Source organism: Chelonoidis abingdonii, chromosome 21, assembly GCF_003597395.2.
Source record: "Chelonoidis abingdonii isolate Lonesome George chromosome 21, CheloAbing_2.0, whole genome shotgun sequence".
NCBI classification, from domain to species: Eukaryota; Metazoa; Chordata; order Testudines; family Testudinidae; genus Chelonoidis; species Chelonoidis abingdonii.
The window spans coordinates 11,891,820-11,917,641 of NC_133789.1; the positions used below are offsets into that span (position 1 = coordinate 11,891,820).

Consider the following 25,822-nt stretch of genomic DNA (forward strand, 5'->3'; position numbering starts at 1 on the left):
TAGGCTATGGGACGTCTGTGTTCCGGGCTGGCTCGCTCTCTCCTCTTGAAGTTGTCCCACCTTTCATAGAGAATGAAACTGCTGTTGGAGATGGGACTTGAATTTGGGTTTCCCTCATCCTGAGGCAGTGCCCTGAGCACCAGGCCAGAGAGTCATTCTCATCCTCCTCGGGCCAGTGCCAAGCCACTGTCATCATGGGGGGCAGGTCTAAGAGGCCAGGAGAGGCTCAGCGTCCCCAAACAGGATGCGGCACCAGCCCCCCATCTTTGGAGCACTGCCCCCTAAAGGGCAGCCGGGCCGTACCCCCACCTGCACTCTGCCCCAAGGCCCGCTCCTGCTCATCCTCTTCCCCCGTGGCCCTGCCCACACTGCTCCTCTTCCCTCTTCCCCCATCCTGAGATCCTGCCCATGCTCTGCCTTTTCCCTGAGGACCCCCAGGCCTGCTGCTCGCGCCTCTCCAATCCCTCCCCCAAGGCAACTCTGCCCGCTGGGAAACGACGGCCAGGTGGCCTCGAGGGAGGGGATGAGGCGGCGCAAGCGGCAGGTGGCGGGGGGCTTCTGGGAAGGGGGCCAAGTGGGGCTGGGCCTTGGGATGGAGCAGGGGGCGGACCAGGGGCCCCTCCCGCTTCTAGGGAGCTTCCAGTGCTCACGCCCAGCCTTCCCAAATGCGGGAGTCACGCGCTGCCCATGACTGGCATCGTGAACAACCAGGACTTGCTGCTGTGTGACAGAGGTGGTCATTGGGCCAGGGACAGCGAGTGCCCAGGTGGGGTGAGCACCCTGCCCTGTTATCCCAGGCTTGCTGCAGGCCGTGGTTGTGAGGAGCTGGGACCGGGTCAGGGGGTTTGTTGACACAGTACAGAGCGCAGCGTTGTCCTCTCAAGAATCTCGGCCTTAGAAAAGTCTTTCGGGCCCTACAGCACAAGGGTGGAAACACACTAGCCAGATCTGTGGCACTTGCTTTCCACTTGGCTCCTTTTACAGCTAACGCCATTGAGGTTTGGAAATACGTTGCCAACAAATTCATCCGGACAAGGGCACTGTGAGCGGGAACCTCTGGTCCTGATGGAAATCAAATCTACTGGCGTGCAGCGGCGCATTTGGTACCTTTGCTGCTTCCCTTTCCCTGATCAGGTCCCTCACAACCGTGACTTTCCCTGCAGGGAGGGACCCCCTGCGATGGTCCCTGCCATGGAGCTGCCTGTCTTCTCTGATTGCTGCAAGGGGTGCAGGGTGGGGAGCAGAAAACTGCTGCGGGGAACTGAGAGATTTGAAGGCTTGGACAGGAGATCAAGGCTCACGGGGGTGACTTGCAGCCCCCCTATCCCTGCCAGTCAGCACTCCACTGCCAACAGAGGCGGCTCCTTGCTTAGTTCTAACTATGCCTTCACTGGCACATGCAGCACCAATTGGCGCACGCTCCTCGACAGGCACAGCATCAGGCTGGAGTCAATTTTTGAAAATACTTCCCAGAGCTCCACTCCGGACAGCTCTGGCTGAATTTAAGCTCTGCGCTTTCCTTTGTGCAAGAGGCTATTAGGGAGCAGAGAGCGAAATCAAAATAAAAGTCTTTGTGCCCTGGGGTTTTCGCCTCCCAGTCACTGGTTCTAATCCAGCCTCAGGTGAGAGTGACAAGAAGCTGCCATTTGGCTGGCTGCTCACAGAAGACCAGCTAGCCTTTTCCATCAGTAATCTCCAAGCCCTGTACATCAGAGGCCCACTGATTCCCACTTTGTGTTATTTCTTTTAATGGGGGAAAAAACACTAACCAAGATTCCCCCTTGGCATCACTTCTCCCCTCCTTCACCCTCTCTGTTTGTTCTAGTGAATATTGTGCCAAATCAACAGCACTGGAGCCCAAATCCAATATCATTATCCTCATTTTACCAATGGGGAAACTGAGTCAAAGAGCAGGGCACGTGATTTATCCAAGGTCATCCAGCAGCACAGCCAGGAACAGACTGGGTCCCAGGCGAGTGCTTTCTCCGTCAGCCCACACTGCCTCGAAGATGAAGTTTCTTTCTGGTTCCCCACAGGCAAGCAGCCACCTTGTTCCAGAGAGAAGATGGGTTTGTGATTGTAACCCAGGCCTGGGATCAGGACACCTGGCTTCTAGTCACGGTTCTGCCACAGATTCGCTGGGCACATCACTCGGTGGCTCAGTCTGACTTGTGAACACCTGCAGAGGGAGCTGAAATCGCAGTGTGAACATGTCACACACATGTGCAAAGCGTTGTTATTTTCACAGCACCTGGCCCTGCTCAGTGTCCCACTGCTCAGCAGATGCCAAGGATTATTGCAGGCCATGGCAAGGCTCCTGGATGGGGGGGAAGCTTTTGCTGCACCCCATCAGGGGCGGGATCAAGGATTTTGGTCTCCAGGGCTGTCGATCCAGCACGCAGCCCACTAGAACAAACAAAGTGAGAGGTTGGAGGGGGACCAAGTGACTCAAAGGGGGAATCTTGGCTGGTTTCTTTCATTAAAAGAAATAAGCGAAAGCAGAAGCCGCTGAGCCATGAAATATACCGGAGTGTATGTGCAGCATCCAGAAACAGTGGCCGGGTCAGCATGGGGCAGCTCTCTGCAATGAGGGGAATATTGTTTCATGTCTCTGCCTGCGATGAACGCGTCCCCTTTCTGATATCACTGGTGCCTTTGTTGAATCGGTTGACTCAGCCACGCAGAAAACGACTGCCTTTTTTTCACAGGAAGTGCAATTTGTGCTGCAAATGAAAGAAGTGGAGAGAAGTCCAGACACTCAGGTGGGGGGATTGAGGTTTGATATTTCATCCACCCTGAGGGCCTAATGGACCCACGTATAACATCCTCCGCATCATGTCCATGTATTTAAAATCGGAACCAAACTGCCAGGTATATCAGGTCTGGAACGTTTCAGCAAGAGGTCGGGGTGGTGGGTCTCAGCTGTGACCCCTCTGCCAGGGAGTGAGTGGGGTCTGGAAGAAGCTCACATGCCAGCGGCTCCATCACCAGGGTGATGAGCTTGGGACAAGTGACCCACACTACTGAATGCCACCCAGCACGGCTGGCACTTCTTTGCCCTCTCAGCAGCGGGCTCAGAGGCTGGGTGGGCCATGGAGACTCAGCTCACTGCTCATTGCTACAGGGGTGTCTGTTCAGCACTGGGACACATTCATGGAGGAAGTCAGCCCAGGTTGTGCTCAGCAGTCGCACCTTCCATCTGTCGAAGCAGCCTGCAAGGATCGGTCGGGGTTCTGTGCAAAGGAGAGAGGGTCAATCTCCTCATCCTTGTTTTACAGATGGAGACAAAGTGGGCTCAGAAGGTCAAGTGACTGTCCCAGGTCCCAGCTCTAGGATAGAACCCAGGTGTCCTAATGCCTCATCTGGGCCCCGCCCAGTCCAGTCAAAGACACCAACATGTCCCCAGGTGGAGAGCTTTAACTCCCCACTACCCTGAGCCCCCCATGTTTCACATCCTCAGCACCACCCAGGAACAGAGCATCTGCCTGTGTCTCCAGCTCCTAAGAGCAGCAATGAGTCGAGCTGTCAGGCCGCATCGCGGTGGTTTCAGTTTCCACTTCACTAGTGTGCAGATTGGTGGAACAGACGCTTCATCCGATGACTCATCTTAGAGCGAAGCACCTGGCCGACCTGCATGTGCTGGGCACTCATGTTGCCTCAGCCGGGCAAACATGATATTTCCTAGGGGCCAGGCCCAGGCTGGCCTCAGTGAACACAGCAGAGGGAGGCATTGAACCTTCTGACTCCCTACATGTTCCATTCTTCCCATGCCCTCACTGCTGCCTTCCTTTCATCCTGTCTCCCTCCACAGCCCTCAGAGCAATGCCCTGCCCCCCGTGAGCTCCCCAGCCTCTGCACTTCCACATGCACCTGCATCGTGCCCTGCCGCCCAAGGGGTCACCCACTTCTTTGCGCTCAAGAGACAAAGTGGGCCCCTGGCTCATCCTGCTGTGGGGCACTGATGCTGGGAGATCATTTCCACCCCCAGCCATGCCAGTTCACATGGCAGCCTCTACAAGGGGAGAGCTGGGCTTCATTCCGGAGTCTCCCCCACCCCGCCACCCCATCCTCTGGAACTCGACTGCCTCTTCCGCCTCCTCTCCACAGGGGGCAGTGTAGTCCTGGGGTGAGGGATTTCGGTGTGGGAGCCAGATGTCCTCGGTTCTAGTCCCAGTTCTGCTGTGGCTTCTTTGCCTGACATGAGGGGAACTCCCCTGGTACAGCAGGCCAACATGAACCTGCAAACCAGGCCTTTGTCATGCACAAGCCTCATACTGGCCTGATTTCACCCAAGCCCGTGCTCAGCTCCCCTCCAGCGCAGGATGGGTTCAAGTAAGGGCCCGGGCCTCAGTTTCCCTCTGCTGTGAAATAGGGATAGTGATGCCCACTTTACAAAGTGTGTTGCTGATATGTTCACACTACACAGCATGAATCCAAGCAGGTTGACTTGTGTCCAGACCTGCTGTGGGACAAATGGGGTCTCTCTCCCGTGGCCATAGGTGTATTAGATATGGCTGGGGAGGGAGCCTTTTCCTTCCTCCAAAAGGGAATTTCATAACCTCGGAGCACTTTCACTTAGAGCTGAGCAAATAATAAGGTTTCAGTTTGAGGGCTAAACCTCAAACTCTGAAAAAATTCCAGCTTGAGTCAAACCAAAACACATATTTTTCATTAAATCAAAAACACAGAAACCAAAAAAATCATGTTGAATTGACAGAAATGTTTCACATCAACTCAACACAAATTTTGTTTCAAGTTTGTCATCTGGATTTTGGCCATTTCAGGTGGTTTTCACCCTTTTGGGGTTTTTTTTTTTTGGAGGGGGCTTAATTGGCCAAATTTGAAATCCAAACACCACCTCAGCGCAAAACACTGAAATATTTCAAATTGGAAGTGTCTCGACTCTTTGGGGAGGAACATTTCCGCCTTTCAAAACTATCCACCAAATTCTCTGTCGGACTCCAAAAAATGCCCTTTTTTTGCAGTGAAGAAAGAAAAGAAAAGAAAAAATTCCCCTGATCTCTAATTTCATTAACATCCCACAATAGCCCACTTCAGGGATCTCCCTGCTCAGGCTTTGCACTGTGTCCTTCACATGATGATCTACGAGCTTAACCTGGCATCTTAAATCTCGGTCTTGGGACCCTAAATCCAGAGAGAAGCAGGCACCTGCAACAGAGTCACTTGAACAGGAAGAAGAAACTGGCTAGTCAATGATGCAAATATCCCACACTGTTCTCCTGAGCTGGCCAGCCATAGGGAATACGCTGCGTGGGGTGTGTGCTGCCAAGATGGAGCATACTGCGTGGTCACAGAGCGTGGGTTTATAGAAAAAGGGACCTACTTTAGCAGGCTACAGATGCCTGGAAAATGCCCAAGTTTAGAGAGGTGGAATATGAACTGTGTTTTGGAGAGGGGAGATTAGAGATGGTGGCGAAAATCTGCATCCAAATCGCCAGCACAGCTGCAAGGCGGGCAGGAAACCACAGTTGCCCCACTGAGGTCAGGACAGGCAGTGGTGGCTAAAATTGAAGTTAAATGTTAAGGGGCTCTGCCTCACTCCAGAGCAGAGCGAGGGCAAAGAACAGCTGGGGAATCTCTCTCGCTGGCAATATTGCAAGCTAGGCTGGATGCCTGGCTACCAGGAACGGCTTATGGAGAAATGTGTCAAACCTTACGTTGGACAGAGGCCCCATCACTAGTCCTGCCCTCCCCCAAGAGGCTGAGGATTTCAAGAAAGTCTGCGGGAGTTCGTTGCCCACCCGGCTCCTGTGAAGACCCCGGCCATTATCATCAGTGATCATTCCCCAAGGTTACGCACGGCACTGTACAAAATGCAAACATCGCAGCAGGCCCTGTCCTGGTGCACTGACAGCCAAGGAGAATCCAATCTGATTCCTTACATGTGGGGCATGCGGTAGAAGTGGCCTTCAGGAGGGATTGTGCTGAAGAGAGGATGGGAGCCTGAGGACTGGGAAGTGGCTCATGGCTGCATGAATGACAGTGGGGGAAAGGAAACGGGCTTTGAGACTGCCATGGTGGTGAAGGAATATTATAAAAAGACAAGATCTGAGCTGCGAAAGGGGAGGACATGAAGTTCAAATTCAGTCCAGTGAGCAAGTGTAATGCTGACAGACCCTGCTTGCTGGTGAGCAGGTTAGAACTGGGGAACCTCAGTGCATGAGCCGAAAGCCAACTGGCTGTTGAGCAGACTCGTTTAATTCTCTCGCTAAGTGGTCTTGGGGCCACTAGATGGGTGACCCCATGAGGTGTGTGGGTCACCCAGGCAGGGACTAATCTGAATGGCATCTCGCCACTGGCACTAGCTATCCTATAAACCCTGTCCAGAATCCAAGAACATGCAGATGGAACTGCTGGAAGTGGGACTTGCCCCGGAGGAATGGCAAGTTGTAGAATAAGAGCACCAAGCAGCTGTCTTAATTCGGGGGCCACCGACTCCCTGCGTCTGGGGCACCCAACTCCAGCACTTTGGCTCTGCACTGGAGAGCTGATGGCGAGCGCTCAGCTCCTGTCAGGGCCGGTGGCTCGAAAAGCTGCCATCTCAGAGAATCCCCCCATCTCACCAGAGCTAAACAGCATCAGGGATGGAGGAGCGCTGTCAGCCCTACATGCAGGGGAACAGCATAGAGTCAAGAGGGGCTGGCGTGTGCTCCAAACGTACGTGGCCCACGGAGGTTTGCTATGCTGCTCCTGGCTGCCTTCACCTTTAAAGCAGAGGGGGGAGAAGGGGGAGCCGGCTGATTGCAGGTCCCAGCATGCTGTGCGCCTTCTTGGTCAGCTTTGGGGAGGCTATTCTGAGTTATCTAGTCAGAGACATTCATCAAGAAACTCGTGTCTCCGTGTTAGACCCGAACAAAGCCCACGGGAGAGGGGCTGCAATGGGAAACGTTCAGGAGAGTCCGCGATGTGTGTGTGTGTGTGTGTGTGTGTGTGTGTGTGTGTGTTACACGCCATGTGCTCCTGGCACGCTGCTGTCGGGTCTCATTGCATGAGAGGCGGGCATCAGAGTCAGGGCCCAAGCACTTGCATTGCAGACTCAGAGCCAGGCTTCCATGACATGAGGCTGCACTCAGGCAGACCCAGGAGACAGGGCACAGACCCAGCAAGGGAAGGGGCACAGGGTGTCCGGCGGATGTCAGAATGCCTGGACCTGAGCCTTCCTCTGGCCATGGAAGGCCCCTTGTGCAGATCTGGCTGCAGGACACAGATGATCCAAGAGTGCCGAGTCTGCACCTGGGAGCAGAGTGAGTCTCAATCCGCCCCCGCCCGACATTGAGAAGCTGTGAGTTTTAAAGGCACTTGGTCTGCTTTCTGAGCAGGTTCCCTACCTTCTATTGAATGCTGGGCCTGGAGGCCCAGAGCGGCTAAGTGACTTGTCCAAGGTCACAAAAGAGATCATCTGTGGCAGAGCCAGGAATTAGTTCCAGGTCACTGGCATCCTACCCCACAGCCTTAACCATAAGGCCACTCTTCCCTTCTGCTCCTGGAGCATTTAACCCTCTCGCCCCCTGGGCATGTCACAATGTGCTCCTGTCCCAACTCCATACACCCTCCTTTCCCTACTCAGCTGGCTTGTTATATCAGCTGCCTCCTGCTGCCTGTCCTTGGACTGAGCAGCACCTCACTCTGAAACAAGCCAGAGACTCTAACTCACCACTGATGGTTAAGCGGGAATGATTTCAGTGCAAGCTGCTACTAAAGCGGCCACTGATTTCCAGGAGGGCTATTCACAGAGTGGAGAAGGCTACTGAGAAGTGACAGCACGGTGGCACCCAAGCACGGCAATCTCTGGTGGTGTGCAGCACTGATGTCTTGAGAAGGCAGATTCATTTAAGCAGCATTAGTGGACCAATTCCACCAGCGTAAAGGTGGCAATATTGGGCTTTTGGACTCCAATCAGTTGAAGTCAGGGACTGCCTTTACTTTGTATATGCCCAGCGCTGCGCACAATGTGGCTGTGATCCTGACTGCTACAATTCCACAAATAACCATTTATTCCTCAGGCACTAGGGATTTGCCCTCGGTAGCAATTTACAGCAATTTACTTAGTTACATGAGGGCTCCCCATTGTCCGCGGAGTGCAGCAGAAGCTTGTGTAAGAGAGGAGCAAAAAAGCGGAAATGCAGGTTTCCGACTGCAAACAATAACTCTCTTCCGTGGGCATGCGCAAAGTTATGCCAGTTAAATGCCAGGACATATGTTGTTTCACTTCTTAAACAAAAAGCTGTTCCGCTATTTTAGTGACAGGCAGAGAATACTTCAGTAAAATAGTTGAAATTTTTTGACCATTTTAGTAAACTAGTTTTGAATATATGCAAATATTGTAGTGAAATAGTTTCTGAACATATGCCTTTTTCAAACATCCAGGATATTTTAGTCTCATGAAATTTGAGACAGTCAAATGGCATTTTCAAAAGCACCTACATCATAAGAGTTAGCACTTAGATCGTGCTTTTAAGCAGAAGATCTCAAAGCACTTTACAGTGTCCTTATGTTATAGGTGGAGAAACTGAGGCACAAAGAGACAACGTGAATTGCTCAAGGTCACCCAGGACTCCAGTTGCAGAGTTGGGAATAGAACTTAGGTGTCCTGAATTCTAGTGCAGTGCTGTAACCACTCATTCAGACTACCTTCCTTGGCTTTGGCATATGTGGCTTAATCAGCCTTTGGCCCCTGACTTGCTTAGGGACTTTTAAACAACCTCACTTTAAGGCCTGGTCTATGCTAAAAAGTTAGGTTGGCCTAGATACATGAAAAATCCACACTGCTGTGAGTTGTAGTTAAGCCAGCCTAAGCCCCCGGTATAGACAGCGCTAGCTTGATGGAAGAATTCTTCCATCGACCTCGCTCCTGCCTCTTGAGGAAGTGGCTTATGTACACCAGTGGGAGAACCCTCCGGTCAGCACAGGTAGTGTCCGCACTGAAGCGCGACGGCTGCTGGGCTACGGCTGTGCCACTGTAGCATTTCAAGAGTAGACAAGCCTTATGTGTTATTAAAGAGGTAGTGATGCATTTGCAATGTAGGGGAGGCAGTTCTACTGACAGAGTCCCTTCTGAGCAGCCATTCATATTGGGTGGCATTATTTTGCAATAAAATATAATGAAAAATACGACCATAAAACTCATCCGGGCTTTGGAGTTCAAACAGACTCTGCCCCCTGGTTTATATCTCAATCTGTGTGCACACAGAATTTGATTAAAATCCAACAAGCCAGTGTCTCTTTTGGATTTTTTGATAGGAAGGTAATAAGAATTCTCTCAAATAAAGTTTCTGGTGGGGAGGGGGGAGGGTTTCCATTCATAGAAGCTGGAGAATATTTTTCTCAATACGTTTTTTTTCCTTTGGCAAACATTGATTTCTTGGTGTTATGAATGAGAATGACACTTTATTCCATGAGGCCTCTGCACAATTGCACGGCACATCCCAAGAGTGTTATATGCTGAGGACACCTGGAAGAAATGTTAGATATGAGCAACCTTCATTGACAAAGGCCTTGTTTGCACAGGGGAAACTGACCTACAGAACTCTTCCAGAATCACCTTTCTGGAATACCTATACTGGTATCATTTAGCTATCCTGGAATACCTCCCTTGTATGCACACTCTATCCCAGAATAAACGCTGTTCTGGAATAGCTATTACCAGTCAATTTCCCCTTGTAGAGAAGTCCCAATATTCTGGGGTTAGGACCCTAGAGATATTCTGGGGTTAGGATCTGTCACATAACACAAGAACCAGGGGGTCACCAATGAAATTAACAGGTTTAAAACAAACCAAAGGACGTAATTCTTCACACAACACACAGTCAACCTGTGGAACTCATTTCCGGAGGATGTTCTGAAGGCCAAAAGTATAAATGGGTTAAAAAAAAGAGCTAGATAAGTTCATGGAGGATTGGTCCATCAATGGCCATTAGCCAAGATGGTCAGGGAGGCAACCCCATGCTCTGGGTGTTTCTAAACCTCTGACTGCCAGAAGCTGGGACTGAATGATAGGGCAGCTCACTCAATACATTGCCCTGTTCTGTTCATTCCCTCTAAAGCTTCAGGCACCAGCTGCTGTCAGATGACAGGATGCTGGGCTAGATGACCCATGGTCTGACCCAGTGCGCCCGGTCTCATGTTCTTATGCAGATTGGTTATTCCATTATAGTCCACTTAGGAATCTTCTTGCAATTTCCTTTGAAGCACCTGGTACTGGCAGTCAGAGAGAGAATTAGACAGACCGCCGGTCTGATCCACAGTGGCAGTTCCCACGCTCCTGCCAAAATATCTTTGCCCAACCACCAGCTTTCATGGCCTCTCTGGAAACAGGCCTTCTTGCTAGATCTGCTCAGGAAATGTTTGGGGTGTGTTTTCAGGGAAGAGTTTGGATGAAAACATGATCTCAGAATTTTTGTACAACATGTTTTGGGTTCGCCTGGAAGGCCCAACATTCTGTGGTTTTCAGCAACTGACAAATTTCAGATGGACGGGCAAAAATTTGGAGCGGGGGGTTACTGAAAAATTTTGACTCAGCCAACTGAGATTTTTCAATAACCCGAAAAATGTCACTAGGAACAGCCCTTTTCCACTGGCATTTCTAATTCAACAAAATAGCTGTCATCCATCAGAAAACGTCCTCCTCTTCCCCAATTTTCTCTGTCGAGGAAACAGACTCCCCCCTCATCCACAAAAAAAATACTGCAGATCTCCTGGATCCTCTGTGCAGAGAACCTTTTTCTCCGCATTGCCTGCTGCCCCTTCTGCTGGCTTCTCTGATGGGCCTCAGGGAGGAAAATGTGACTCCAGGGGACCCTCCTCTTTTGCTTTAGCTTGTCCCCTCCTCAGCCACGGAGCCACAATGCTGCTGCAGGATCTGGGCCAGTTGGGAACTGTGCTGCAGAACCAGCTTTTCCCCCTTCCTCAGCTTCCGCTGGCCTCCGATGGCCAGAGAGCCTGACCCTTAAGCACTTCCCTCATTCAATTGCAACAGCTTCAGTTCAGTCAAACATGGCGCTCCCCAGCCTGTCAGTTTGCATTCCCAAGCAGCTGGATCCAGCCGTCTATCGCGACCTGCCCATGCCCAGCAGCATCTGTTCTGTGAGGGCGCTGTGCGAGGGGACTGCTCCAGCGATTAGGCAGCTCCCATAAATCCCTTCTGCTCAGCGCAACATTTGCAGCCTCTCAGACTCATGCCAGCACTGCTGGAGCCAGATGTGCAGTCAGTACCTGGCACCCCGTCCCCACAGAGCCACCTGGCTCATGAGAGTGGCAGGGGCAGGGCCCACTCAGCATTGAGGTGTGGGGCACACAATGGGCTGCAAGCCAGATTGGGGGGGCAGGACATGGCCCATTGCAACTCCCATCCATAGAAACAGGTCTTGTGGTCTCACCTGGAGCCAATCCTGCTAGGAGGGTCTAATGCCAGACTGCAGTGCCAGGAGCTGCACTGGAGAGCGATCTGGCCTTCCACATTCACATGGAGACGTCAATCTGCCTCCAGGCCCTTTAGGGGGCCAGGGAAGATCCCAGAGGCATCTTAGAGAATGAGTGATTGTCCTGGCTGACTGGGTGCTGCTAATGCTCAGGGAGGAGAGCTGGGACTGGCTGTTCCTACCTAAAGTAACCAAGTCTGCCTCTCTTTCAGCTGATCAAGGAAAGATTGTTAGACCTGCTTGGCAAGGAGGAGGAGGAGGGGAGCCATGACGAAAACGTGGTAAGGATCCCCATCAGTACCATCCCCGGGGGACTCAGTACTACGGGAAGGCAGCATGGCCAACCCCACCACCAGGAGTCAGGCCCTCGTCAGTTGCAACAGCTTCAGTTTCTCAGGAGATGGCCCTAAAAATCATGAGGTTATTTTTGAATGGGGGGGAGTCTTTTGAATTGCTTTCTGCTTTTTGAGCATTTGCGGGGGTGGTGGGGAGGTCCCACTTTCCAACTTCTCTTTGAAACTCTGAGGACTAGAACCTCACTTTAAAACAAAACAAAAAAGAATGAAAGCTGAGATTCCCAGCCGGGGCTTTAAGAAAATCACCACATAGTGCAAGGTGTGCGATAAAATCTTCAGCGTTGTCAAGAGCGAATGTGTAGAAACTTCAAGCAAGGTAGACAGGTCGGGTTTGGAGAAGAGAGATGAAACTGAAGAAAAACTGCCCATTCTTTCACAAAGCATTCACTCCGACCAATGGGAGACGCTGGAAAGAATTTTCCAAGCAGAGCTCTTCCAAACACAAGAAAACAATTTTGTTCAAAATGGCAAACTTGTTTCTGTTTCACAGGGTTTGAAATTGACCCATTTGTCTATTTTTTCATGAAATTTTAACTGGCATTTTTCTCAAAACGTTATCCCCAAAACACGTTGTCTGGCTGAAAACTGAGTGCTCAGTACCTGCTTTTTTGATGAGACGTTTGGAAATAGTTTCTATAAACATGGCAATCAGTTGTCAATACAAACAGTAATAAAAACGATCAGGGGAAATATTGCCGAAAATGGACAATTTCAATCCTCTTGACAGCTTTTTGAAAAAAGTTTCAGTGATTTTTTTTTTTTTTTGAGGGGGAGGCATTTTTCAGCTATAACAAAAAGTAGAATCATGTGCAAAACCAAACTGAAGCTCTATTTCGGAGACAGCTTTCCAGCCCACCCCTAGCAGGCCCTTCCCCTCTGTGCCGAGTGCAGGCCTTCTGGATGGCTCTGGCCCAGATCCTCAGAGGTTTTTAGGCACTTAACTTCAATTGATTTCAGTGGGAGTTAGGCACTTGAATACATGGACCAAAGGCCCTGGTTAAATGGAGGCCCATGTCTCCCTATAACAGCTCTGCCCAGTCTCAGATGCAGGCCCTGGGTGTCCCTATGGAGTGCAACAAAGCACTTTCCAGCCCTCTTGCTGATTTAAGGATTGTCGTGTGGTCCTCTGCATCTGAGAAGTCTCAGCTCCCTGGATGGAGAAGGGGAGGAGAAGCAGGACCAAGCCAACCCATTTGGAATCTGACCCTTTCCGGTATCTCCCTGGGGTTCTCTGACGCCCATCCCCATTCAGTGGAGAATCCAGGGGAGCATTGAGCAAGGCAAGAGCGGGTACGTGCAAGCTCTGGAACTCACCTCCCTGCTCTGTCTCTAGGACCCAGGAGAAGTTCAAACTACTTGCCAGTCCTGTTCATCCCAGCAGCAGGACAAAGGAAGAGCCGGGGGGTGGGGGGGCTCCTGGGCTGACCTTTTCCCCACAGCTTGAGACCCATGCTGGCACCGTCCATTCAAATCACTCAAGTTGATCTGGACTTTCCCACATAATTTTTTTCTCTGGTGGAAAATGCAGTGGAAAATGTTCCATCTGAAGAGTTTCCAGTTCTGCTAAAATAATGAAAAATAAATAAAGTTAACCCATCCTGGACCTCATTCATTTGCCTGCATTTAATGGCAAATGAGAGGTTGAGGGGGAGGCCCCCAATTAGCCATTTGGGAAACGTTTCATTTTTTCACAAAACACAACGTCTCTGCTGGAAAGGAAACAGAATGGAAATGTTCACCTGGCTTTGCAATTTCCCATCTGCAAATCGGACATTTTGCCCTAAATGACTAAACCCCATTTTTTCCACTGGGAAAATATTTTGGTCCTAAATTTTCCACCAGCTGTGCTGGTAAGGGAAAGCCCCAAACGCTGGGTCCTTGCAGCCCCGTGCTGAAACTGTGTGTGTGAGAGATGCTACGTGTCCCTGATGCTGAGTGAAGAGAAGGGGTGGGACCAATGGAGAGATTTGGGCCAGGGCACTCCGAACTGGGGATATTTCACTAGATAGGGAAGTGAGAGCAAATGGAAGGTTCTGCTCTGCCGCCCTGCACTACAAAGCGCAATGTGACGCTGCCCCCCAGCACCGTCCCGCCCCCCCAGCTGTTACTCAGCACCTCTAAGGCTCTGGCTACCTTGCACTATAAACATGGTCCCAGACTCAGGTTTGAGCCAAACTCCACCTCCGTCTATACAGAACTCAGCCTGACTTGGGTGCGGCACCCCTCTGGACTCAGTCTCATGGACCCTGCTCGGGGGGGCAGGCGTCAGAGCCAAGTCTGGCAGGCAGCAAAGAATCCTGTGGCACCTTATAGACTAACAGACGTTTTGAAGCATGAGCTTTCGTGGATCATCAGATGCATGTGACGAAGTGGGTATTCACTCACGAAAGCTTATGCTCCAAAACGTCTGTTAGTCTATAAGGTGCCACAGGATTCTTTGCTGCTTTTACAGAACCAGACTAACACGGCTACCCCTCTGATTCCTGAAGTCTGGCAGAAATGTGAGTGCACGCGTGGATACCGCTGAAGCCGCAGACCCGAGCCAGCAGGGCACCATAGTGCAGTGTGGACGCGTTAGCACGGCTGTGAGCCCCGGGTCCAGCGACTGTAAACCCAGGGTCACAATGCCGTGTGGACGCTTAAGCACGGGTTTGGAAACACTGAGTCCACAAGTGCCAAGTTTAAATGCAGTGTAGCCATATCCCAAATTCCAGCCTGAAGGATCTGACCCGCCCGTGGGGCAGCATGGGATACCTAGGGGGGCAGGCTTCACCATCCCACCTCTGGGGTGACAGGCTTTGTCTAGCCCTCAATAAGCTGAATCAGTTGTGGGGCATGACTCAGGTTCAGAGAGCTGGGGGGCTGGCTGTGCTGACCCACCTGCCAGCGGCGTATGTGGCAGACCCGTCACACCACTGGCATGCCTGATCTCGGGATAAGCATGGCTCTGCAGCCCCAGATCCTGCTGCTACCCAAGGGGGCTGGGGAAGTGACCATTCCAGGTACGCCCAGGCAAAACATACCTGCCATGCTCCTGGCCGGGAGGTGGGGCAGCCCAAATTCAATAGCACCCCCTGGCAGCGCAAGAGCTGAGACCCCCTGCGGTAACCCTGTCACTCTCCTTCCCCAGAGCACTTGCGACCCCATTCCAAATCATTCCGAAACCATCAGCCACACTGTGAACGTGCCCCTGCAGACGACCCTGGGAACGCTGGAGGAAATCGCCTGCTGACACTTCTTTGCCAGCTCCGGAGTGCCAAGAACAACCGAAAGGAGACTGCCCAGGAAAGCAAGGACCAAGCTCAGGTTTGCACCGGGGGAAAAGGAAGAAAATCGCTATGCATTAAAAAAAAATAATATATATCTATGTATAACTGTATATATATTCTACATCTCTGCCAAAACCAAGCGAGCGGCGCCTTGGCCTTGACACACGTCGTCCTTTCCTGTGGCGGGGCTTGTCTTCGGGATCTGAAGACACACTTGTTTTTGAACTGTACAGACCAACCCAGAAACTAAGAAACCCACCATTTCATATACTGTCGACTGTATAAAGCACTTGCATGCCGGTACTTTTTATGAGAATCTATTCCTAGCTGTCTTTCTAAGCTCTGTTCCTCTGTACAGGCTCTGATTTCACTACCAAGAAGGAATTTTGCAGGCCCGTCCAGCCCTGAAATCGCCGTTAATTAGGCTGTATTAGAATAAAGAACCAAACAAACGTGCAGCTCTTGGACTCTGCTTACCTCCTTGTTCTTCTTGTCAGTTTGCTAGGCCCGGCCCCCCAAAGGCTAAGCCGTGCTGTAGCCGGGCCTGGCAGAGGGACCACACCTGCAGTCCGATTTACTGACCTGGATGGCTCTCGGATGACCACACCCGCGGCTACTGTGTCATGCTCCTGGGTCTGTAACGCAGCTTGTACAGTCCGGTTCGGGGAGGGGTAGGAACGGGCGTGGGGCTGGGCAGGAACGGGTGTGGGGGTTATTTTTCATTCCTTTCCATTGTGCGTTTTCCTCATTCTCCTGACTGATATTAAAGCTGGTCTTGTGGAAATGGCCAGATCGTGTCATTCCTGCTTTGCCTCCAATCCGCTCACCACCGCCCCAGCCTTAGGGCAGACAGAGCAGCTGGGATCCCCCCTCAATTGGCTGTTTTGGTGGGAGGGTCCCCTGCATTTGGCCCTGCTGCCTCTCTGGTGGGTAGGGAAAGGGGGCAGCTGGGCTCATCCTCCACGGCCTACCCCTCGGCTGTTAACAGGCAGCCAATCCAGCCTCTTCCTGCTGCATCAAACGGGGGCAGGGCCATGTGCTTTGTCAGTTTGTAAGCACATTGGGTATTAGCCAGCGCCCTCCAGCCCGTCCCCTTCCCAGGTAATCTCCAGGGTGGACTTTGTTCTTCCCAAAGCTGGGAGCAGAGCACCTCCTTCGTTCGGGCCCCGGCAGCTGCTCCTCCACCCTGGCGCATCAGGCGACACCACTGGGACATCAACAGAACCACCCAGGTGATCGGGACCAGAGCTTCCCTGGGGCTGTTTGTGTTATTCCTGACGTGTGAAGCCACCCACACATTCCCACACAAACCCTGTGGCTTCCCTCTCAACAAGCCCCAGCCCCATTATAAGATTGCCCGGCCCTGCCCTAGCACAGAGTCTAGCCTGTCAGTGCCGCTGCAGGAGTCTCCAGTGTCAACCTCCCAACACCCCTCTGCTAGTCAGCTGCTCTGAAGCATCTCTCGGATTCAGACTCCTGGAAGCACTTGCTTGGCTATGATTCTCTTTGCAGAGGAGCTGGAAGCTGACCCCCTACTGTGGCCTCCCGTGTCCCCCTCCTGTATCATAGAATCATAGAAGATCAGGGTTGGAAGGGACCTCAAGAGGTATCTAGTTCAACCCCCTGCTCAAAGCAGGACCAACCCCAACTAAATCAAGCTGTAGCCTTCCAGAACACAGCCCAAACCTCCAGACAGCCACGGCGGCTCCTCCTGACCCTGCTTTGCAATAGACTTGTCATGTTGGTCATAAACAATGCACTTGACTGGACCTCCAACTTCCCTCAAAGCCCCAGAAGGGTCCCTTTTTGGCAGCCAAATACCGTGAGTAGAACAAATGATACGTATGTCAGCAAACAGCGGTATGACAGGCCAGCTCCTCAACTGGTGCAGATCGGCACACCTCATTTGGCTTCTGTGGGTTTATGCCAATTTACTCCAGTTGGGAATCTGGCCCTACAGGCTTCCCTGGGTCTCCGTCAGGACCACCCCTGGGACAGCACCGGCACTGGGGGTATTTAACTAGTTCTAATCAACTCCAAAGAGTTTTACCATTTCCTAGAAAGTGCGAAATTCCATCCCTCTCCCCCACCCCCACTGCACTTAGCTCGGGGAGCAGCGTAAATTCTGGGCCTCACTGCATTGCCAGTGCGTATGGATTATGGGGAGGGTGACCAGACAGCAAATGTGAAAACTCGGGACAGGGGTGGTGGCTGTAATAGGAGCCTATATAAGAAAAAGACCCAAAAATCAGGACTGTCCCTGTAAAATCGGGACATCTAGTCACCCTGATTATGGGGATGCAGCCTAGAGATTTCGCTAACACTCCCCACCAGCCGAGAAGGTGCCTCCCAGAACACCCAGCAGCAAAGCTGTTCACTCTGGAAAGGCCTATGTTTCACAGCCCCCCATTTCTGCGATTCCCTACACCCACCTCTGTCCGGCCAGTTCTTGTTTTGTACGTGAATGACGCGGCCACCCGTTCGAAGGGAACCTTGTACCTTGTCAAAATGATACGATGTGCTAAAGCTTTACACCAATAAAGAGAAAGAAATGTGAGTTTCACAGAGCTCTGAGCGTGGCTGTTTTTATGAGCCCAGACAAGCGGGACTTGGGACAGAGCGCACGGGCTGGGTTTGTCTCTTTATTAGCAGTGACAGCAGGGGCCTGGGCAGCGTTGGGAAGCATATGAACCAAGTGACTGATTGTGCAGCACGTTGAGGAATAACGTCCTTTTATCAACACTTTGCAAAGCACACCCCAAACCGGAGAAGGGCTGGTACCTCTCATTTGTCCCATATATGTGTGCAATGCATTTTGTTATGTGCACCAATATGGAGGTGATGTGTCACCTAACAAAATTCATGTGGCAGGGGTGGGACCGAGGGGTTCGGTGTGAGGGAAGGGGCTCAGGGCTGGGGAAGAGGGTTGGGGTGCAGGGGAGTGAGGCCTCCAGCTGTAGATGAAGGCTCTGGGGTGGGGCCGAGGCTGAGGGATTCAGGGTTGGGGCAGAGGGTTGGAATATGGTGGGGGGTGGAGTGAGGGCTCTGGCTGGGGATGCGGGCTCTGGGGTGGGGCCCAGGCTGAGGGGATCACGGCTGGGGCTGAGGGAGAGCTATCTCTCTTTGCTGCAGCCTTGAGCACCTGCATGGTGCTTAGAGGGCCCATAGGTACTTATCTATTTTAGGTCCTTCCAGGGCCCATCACCATTGCAGCTAAGCACCTCGTAGAGGCACCAAGAGGCTAGAGTGACTTGCCAGAGGTCACCCAGGCAGTCTGTGGCAGAGAACCCAAATCTTCCATGTGAATGCCCCAGCCACTGGCTTATCATACTGCTCTTCTCAGCCCAGCAGAGCAGTTGTTGCAATGACGTGTATGTGAGCCTGACTCCGCAGAGAAGCAGAAGGATCCTGCACTGATTAGGGCACTGCCTAGGCAGCAAGAGACCAGAGTTCATGTCCCAGCTCTGCTACAGACACCCAGTGTGACCTTGGCCAAATCATGTCACCTCTCTGTGCCTCAGTTCCCCCACTGTAAACTGGGTGGGGAATAGCCCTGCCCTACTGCAGAGCAGTGCTGTCAGGCTCAATACATGGCAGATTGTGAGGAGCTCGGATCCTACAGTGATGGGGGACAGATAAGCACCCTGGCTAGATAGACAGCAGTATAAGGGGAGAGTGGTTTGGGAAGGACGGAGTTGGCTAAAGAGGAGAAGCAATGACAGTGTGTAAATATATCACCTGCTTTCGAGTCACTGATAACTCAGAAGAAAATTGTCTGGAATGTTTATGGATCAACATCCTCACAGGTAATGCACAAGACAGAGTATGACTTGGTGTGTGCTACAAACCGCAGAGTCACACTAGGGAATAGTTTGGCTGGCTCCTTAAGCTCCTAGCTATAACGTGTCAGAGAAAAAACTGCGTGCTCATGGCACACTTCAGCCTGAGTGGCACACGCTGGAGCTCTCTTGCTGCTGGTACTAAAACATCCTTGGGATTTCTTAATATGATAGATGACAATTTCCTAACTCAAAACGTGCTGCCCCAAACTTAGAGGAATTATCTATTAGCCCTCGTCTTGGCAGATAAAGAGAAATTTATCACAGAATGGAAAATGAATGGTGCTCAGGTGCACGTGATCATAACTTGAGCACATTTGTGATGTGCAACTAGAATAAAGTCCAAACCACTAATATACACTTGGTGCTTTAACAGGCCCACTTTCACAAAGCTGAAAACAATTTTGAGCCAAATTAGCTAGATGGAAAATTTAAACAGAAAAATGATAATTTGGAAATTGTTTAAGAACATTTTACTAGATGCCCCCAAAGCCACAATTACACAATTGACAAAGAAGTCCACACTGGTTAAAAAAACTGACAGGCTTAGGAGGGAAAGTGAAAGCAGCTATAAAAAAATGAAAACAAAAAAACAACCCAGTATATAATAAATGGAAGAAAGGACCTCTTCTCCCCTCCAGCATCAGGTTATGGCGCTGGCTGCAGGGAAGCGCCACCACCTCCTCTAGCTGGACCCCTGGCGCTAGACCTTGGGGGGGATGGGCAGCCCCACTCCTCCAGGCAATTCAGAACCGGGGTGGCTGGGTGGTGGGCAGTGGTTAAATCTGATTGGAACAGGAAGGCGGGGGGTTGTCCCTGTGCTGTGTGCCTGGAACATGGGGTGCAGTGGGCTATTCTGCATCCAGATGTCATTCGACTCATGCCCATTTCCAGCCCCTGTCCTGTGCAGCCAAAGGGGGCTGGGGCTAGTTTCCGAGGTGGGGGGGGTTCATCCCCCCACCCAATGGGCCATGTACAGCTCCCCCGCTGCTTCGCAGGCACTGGGAACTAACACACTGTAGCTGATCCCCCGCGGCTGTCCTGTGCCAGCTTGGGCTCGCGGGGGCTTGGGCTAATGGGGGGACTGTTCCCATTGGGGCTGCAGTCGGCCCCGCCCAGCTCGCAGGACCCTAGCGCTCAGGGACCAGCCCAAGCCTGGACATCTACACAGCCCCTTAGCCTGAGAGTGGTGAGCCCAAGGCTCCTGGCACGGGCCAGGAGCAGGTGTTGAATTGCCGTGGAGATATGCTATAAGTGACTCGTTCACTCCACATTGGGGCCATTTGGAGCCAACCGGGTTTTGTTCCTGGCTGGTCCTTTTCTTCCTGGCCCAGCAGCGTGATCTCCTGGCTTCTCTCTTAACCGCGGGCTACAAGGGCTTGGGCGGAAGCTCCTGCTTCTGCATATAGCAGACACAGCTCGTATTCAGCAGCCTGGCCAGTGTAGGTCAGAAAAGCCCAGGAGCAGAGCCGGTCCAACCATTTAGGCGGACTAGGGGGCCAAGATTAGGGGGCCCCAAAAAGCAGCACCCCCAATTTTTTTAAAGTGGTTTAGTGGCCCGCTGCTGCTGGGATGGAGAGGGAGTCTGAGCTGCCAGTGGCAGCGGCAGCGGGCAGCCCAGGGAGTCCCCTGAGTCAGCGAGCCGCCGCAGCATCTGGCAGCCCAGGGTGTCCCCTGGGTGAGTGCGTCACCGCTGCAGCCGGCAGCCCAGGGGGTCTCCCGGGTCAGCGCGCCGCCAGCAGCCCAGGGGTTCCACTGCGCAGTCGCTGCTTCACTTCTCCCGCCTCCCAGACTTGCGGCGCCAATTAGCTGTTTGGCGCCGCAAGCCTGAGAGGAGAATTAGAGCAGGACAACGTGCTCGGGAGGACGCGAAGCTGGGGTGGGGATGTACTGCAGGGCTCATCAGGCCACGGGGCGGGGAGCTGCCACGGGGGCGGGGGGCACACTTCAGGGCGGGGTGGGCAGGGAGCTGCTGCAGGGCAGGGGAGGGGATGCAAGGTGGCCATTTCGCCTAGGGTGAGAAACTTCCTTGCACCGGCCCTGCCCAGGAGCCTGCAAACATAGCAGGCCTGGCCTGGCTCTGTACTGACAGCACCACCCGCAGGCAGCCCCAGCAGCTGGGGTGGCTGAATGAGTGTGGCTAGCTAGCCCAACAGTGCCTGTACCCTGCTCCTAGCCCAGCCCTCTGTCACAGAGCAGCTGTGCCCTATTGGGTGCTTTAGGCACATGAAGCCCATTGTAAACCTGGCCCTTTGAGTGGTGAACTTGTTCCCCGGGATCTGAGGGGGCTGGCTGCCTGACCTGCACCCAAACAGAGCACACAGGAAGCTTGGCTCTGCCCCCACCGACGAAAGCTGGAGGCCCAAACCCATTGGCCTCGCTAAGGACTGCAGCTCGTGATCCATGCTGGCGCTGGCTGGAGGACTTAGGAAAGGCAGTGAGAGGCCCATCCTGGGCCAGGAACCACAGAGCTAGCTTAAAGCTATTTTTACAGGCCTGCCCCCTGTAAGAGATTTAGCTTAAATAATTACCAGAAGGCTTCGAGGACTACGAGCCATGGCATAATTAAGTTACCCAGGAATGACCCTGAGTTTCTGGGGAACTGGGCGTATTGGGTTGTGGGAATTTTGTACGAAATGGTACCAGGTAACTGCAGGAATATGAACTGATACCAGCTTTGGGCATTTTAGGACAGGCCCATCTGCCAAAGTACAACCACACCCTTGCTTTGGCACCAAATTGCTATCTGTGATAATAAGTTGAGATCATTACTATCACACTCCCCAATATTATTGGGGTGAGGCAATCAGTTATGGACATTGAGGCGGGGCATTTATCTGAACATTCATACCAGCCAGCAGGACCTATAACAGGCCCAATCACCATGTAAACCTCAGGATCCTGACCCTCAGACACGCTTGGCATGCTCGAGGCAGGGTAGGTCCCTGGTGGCTTACCCCCATTTCTTACCGCTCGGTCTCCATGGGAAGCTGTGAGTATGGGGGGGGGGCGCCATGGGGCGGGACACCACATTCATTTCAGCTGACAGCTACATTCTCATGTGCTGTGGAACAGTTGTGTTTGTATTAATCATGCTAAGACAAGCGTTTAAAGCTTTGTTTTGCCCTCAATGTGAGTAGCATCCTTGTGCCCAGCAGGGTTCCCACCCAAACACTGAACTTTATTCTGTCGTGCCTGGTTCTGGGTCTAGACCCGTTCACACCTCCCCGGCTGAATCGGTGACTAACTGGAAATCCCCTAGTCAATGGAATCAATAACCATGCGACGAATCAGGCAGCTGTGTCTAGCCCATGAATTGATCCTCCTTGAAGATCTGCTGTCACTGGTGGGGCTGCTGTCCGTGGCCCCAGGGCCATGGCCAGCCCCAGGCCCACCATGGGTAAGATGATCATTGGCAGCAGCTGCATTCAGTGCGAGGCTGCAGCGGCTGCAGGAGGATTATGGTAGCACCTGCCCTGGCTTCCTTGGCTTGAGCTCTGTCCATGGTGCTACCTGCTGAGCCTATGAGCTTTGTTTAGCCCCCAAGCAGTGTAAGGGCTTTTCTACCTGGGACCGAACTGCTCCCCTGCTTGATGTGCAGAAACACACCCTGTGGACATTGCTGGCCGGTGAGGGTAACAAATGGGGAGCTACCAGAGGATCCACCCCTACCCCCATTCCAGAAGCCACATGGGTCCCACCCAGCCCAGAGGAGCAGGTTACCCAGACGCCGCTGGGTCCCAGGTGGGGAATTTCAGTTTCTGGTCACGGCTTGTGCTGTGGTTAGGACCCTGGGTGACTCCTGCCCAGCTGGAGAAGATGTAGGCGGGGGTTGGCTGAGAGCACCAGGCTGGCTGAACTCGGCTCTCCTGGAAACCAGCAGGAGCCTCCCTCCTGGTGTCAGTGGGAGCAGCACTAGCCCAGCGCTGAACATCCTGCTCCCAGCTTGCAACCCACTTAGCAACCCTGCTGCTTATGTCTCAGGCCAGGACATCTCCCAGGGCTTTGCATCCCCCAGCCTGTAATGGAGCCATCTCTGGGGTGGGGTGGGCTGGGGGGCAGCAGCGCACTGCTTGGGCAGAGGAAAGGAAAGAACTTCAGCTGTCCATAGAAGCAGGTGGAGAGCTCTGTTGTAACAATTTCGCTGCTGATGAGGCAACCCCAGAGCTGAAGGGCTCCACAAGCCCAGCCTGTCTGACTGGTGCTCACCTTGATTACATGCTGAGTGCGAAATTTCCTTTCTAGTCTTTTGCACGAGCATGTTGGACTGGGCTGTGTTCTTGGTTTGCTGCTATGTGGCCTTCTCCCTCCCATCAGATTGTTCCTCCAAGAATTCCCCTCTGATTTGAGATGCTGGAGATAATGTGCTATACCACAGAATTGCACTGAAGCAGTCCTGCGGCCAATTAAAATAGGGAAACTGATCAGCAAACTTGCTTGCTTGCTTCTAGCTAAGGAGGGTGTCTGGTGAATCAGACATAAGCCTGGGATTCAGGAGACATAAGTTCTATTCCAGCTCCACTGTGTTGTCTTGAACACCACTTCCGGGCTCTAGGCCTCAGTTTTCCCACCTGTGCAATGGGGACAATGATTTTGACCCTCCTTTTTCAGGCCCTTTGGGCTCTCTGATTGATGAGTCACATGTTCACGTCTCTGAGCTCTGGGGTTAAAAGCACTGTAGACATGCAAAGAAATGCAACAGTGCAAGAACAAGAGTGTTTAAAGGAGATTCCAAACAATCCTTTCCCAGGCTGATACTCCATGCTCTGGGCTCCAGTTCTCCTAAAACTTTTTCTCCATGGACATCAATAAATCCCAACAAAAAGCTCTATTTGGAGGGCTCAGAACACATCAAAGGGTTAGGGTTAGCGTGTGGCATGACCAGAGAAATCTGACAAACCTGACATTTTCCCGGTTGACAGGCAAGTAAATACTTAGGAAGACACGCACACATGTCGGCAGGTTCCAGAAAGGGTTAAAAGAGAAGAAAATTGCAGCAATTGCTGTGGGATTTGTATTTTCACTAGAGCAAATCACGGCCCCCAGGTCATCCAATCTCTGTAAGACGTTGCTGAAGTTAAAGCGCCCCTTGGAAGCCTTTGCCAGATCCTTAATTATACTAATTGAAAATCCCCAGGTGACTGTGAAATTCATAGGCCAATATTGCTCGTACTGCAGCAGGAGTGAGATCACTGTGGAAGAAGTAGGCAAAGGTTAGATAAATTCAGAAGGGATGTGTCAGGGTCACGGCAAAGTCCATGGCAGAGGGTGGCTGTGAATCTAAAGGAGTTGTCATGTGACTAATGGGAACATTTTCAAAAGCGTCCAAGTACTTTAAAGTCTAAATAACATTGACCTTCAATGAACCGTAGGCTACTTAGGCCAAGATTTACAAAGGTTTTTAAGCACCTTATGCCCGTGGGAGTTGGGTACCTAAATACCTCTGAGCGCCTAAGTCACTTTTGAAAATGGGATATTGACTGTCAAGTCCCATGGGCACTTCTCTGGGGTCAGAGTAAAACTCCCGTTGTCAGATGTGCTCAGTACCCACAGATTTTCAGGCAGCCACACCATAGTGGGGGCCTAACTCTGCTGACCATCTTGGTCAGTCGTGTCGCAACAGGGGTGGCTGGGTGCTGAGGTCTTTGAAAATTCCCCTGCACAGGCCCAATCCAACTCTTGCTGAAGTCCATGGGCGTCTTGCACTCTCAAGACATGTAACGTGTGAGCTAAGGGGAAAGCGAAGTTACAGACAATCCCTCCTTACGCTCACCTCTGACTTTGACCCAGTGATTGGAGATTTAACACTCTCCAAAACCCACAATCTGGATTTTAGATTGGAGAGGCTGACAATGCAAACTCACTGTCAGTTAATCCATCTGGGGCTGCAGTCCCCTCGGATGGTGGAAACACACACTCCTGCATGGACTAGAAATGTGCATTCTAGTCTTGACAGCAGCGACACATGGATCAGGGCAATATGGATTCTGGGTCTTTCCAGTCAACAGTCCTGCAGTCATGGATTCTGTGACTTTCTGTGACCTCCGTGACTTCTGCAGGGGCCAGTCTGGCTGACTCTAAGGCCACCCAAGCCCAAGCCACCACTCAGGTGGCTCCCAGGCAGCCACACCAGCTGCTGCTCTGGCAGGCCCAGCAGTGGTCCCCAGGTGGCCATCAGGAGCAGCCACGATCCGCAGCACCTGGCAGCTGGTGCCACTGACCCTGCCCCCCCCAGCAGCACCTCCGATGCTCCCTCTGGGGCTCCCCCCGCCAAGATTTAATCATGGGTATTTTAGTAGACATCGTGGACAGGTCAGGGGCTGTGAATTTTTGTTTATTGTTTGTGACTTGACCATGACTTTTACTAAAAATTCATGTGACTAAAACATTGCCTTAGTCATTCCCCCTGGGGTTCCAAACAGCCCTGAGATGTTAATGTTTGTTCATCCCCAGCCTGGCCTGGATTTGGAACCAATGACCCGCTTCCTCTGCCAACTGTCTGAGCCAGCTTGTTCCTTGCCCCCCACCTCTGGCTATTCTAACACTGGAGCCGTGGAAGGGAGTTTGGCCACTCCTGGCACCAGGTTATCTGCTGCAGCCTTTCTCTAATAAAAGCAGCAGAGAATCCTGTGGCACCTTATAGACTAACAGGCGTTTTGGATCATGAGCTTTCGTGGGTGAATACCCACTTCATCGGATGCATGTAGTGGAAATTTCCGTATTGTGCTAGCTATTTAGTCAATTGCTAGAGATTATTGAGGAGTGTCACCGTTCAATAATAGGTGTATTGAGGCCTTGCTGTTCAAGCATTTGAGGTGTGAACAATTGTTGTTAAGCGTTATATTATTATATCTGGTAGTATTGTGTCAAGCATTCACAGTCTTGTTTAACCCGAGCTGAATGGTGTCAAATGGCAGATG

At 52.1% G+C, this 25,822-nt stretch overlaps 1 protein-coding gene across 2 annotated transcripts in view; it reads left to right on the plus strand.

Moving 5' to 3' along the window:
- Positions 1-15,740, plus strand: part of LOC116835034 (acid-sensing ion channel 2) — a 342,966-nt gene extending 327,226 nt beyond the window's left edge. Inside the window, exons 9-10 of one of the 2 annotated variants that reach the window (XM_032797481.2) lie at positions 11,651-11,719; positions 14,925-15,740. In XM_032797481.2, the coding sequence (XP_032653372.2) occupies positions 11,651-11,719; positions 14,925-15,026 (171 nt within the window). In that variant the 3' untranslated portion in view covers positions 15,027-15,740. The remainder of the gene's footprint in view (positions 1-11,650; positions 11,720-14,924) is intronic. The other variant, XM_075059574.1, reaches the window with a different exon arrangement.
- The last annotated feature ends 10,082 nt before the right edge of the window (positions 15,741-25,822 follow it).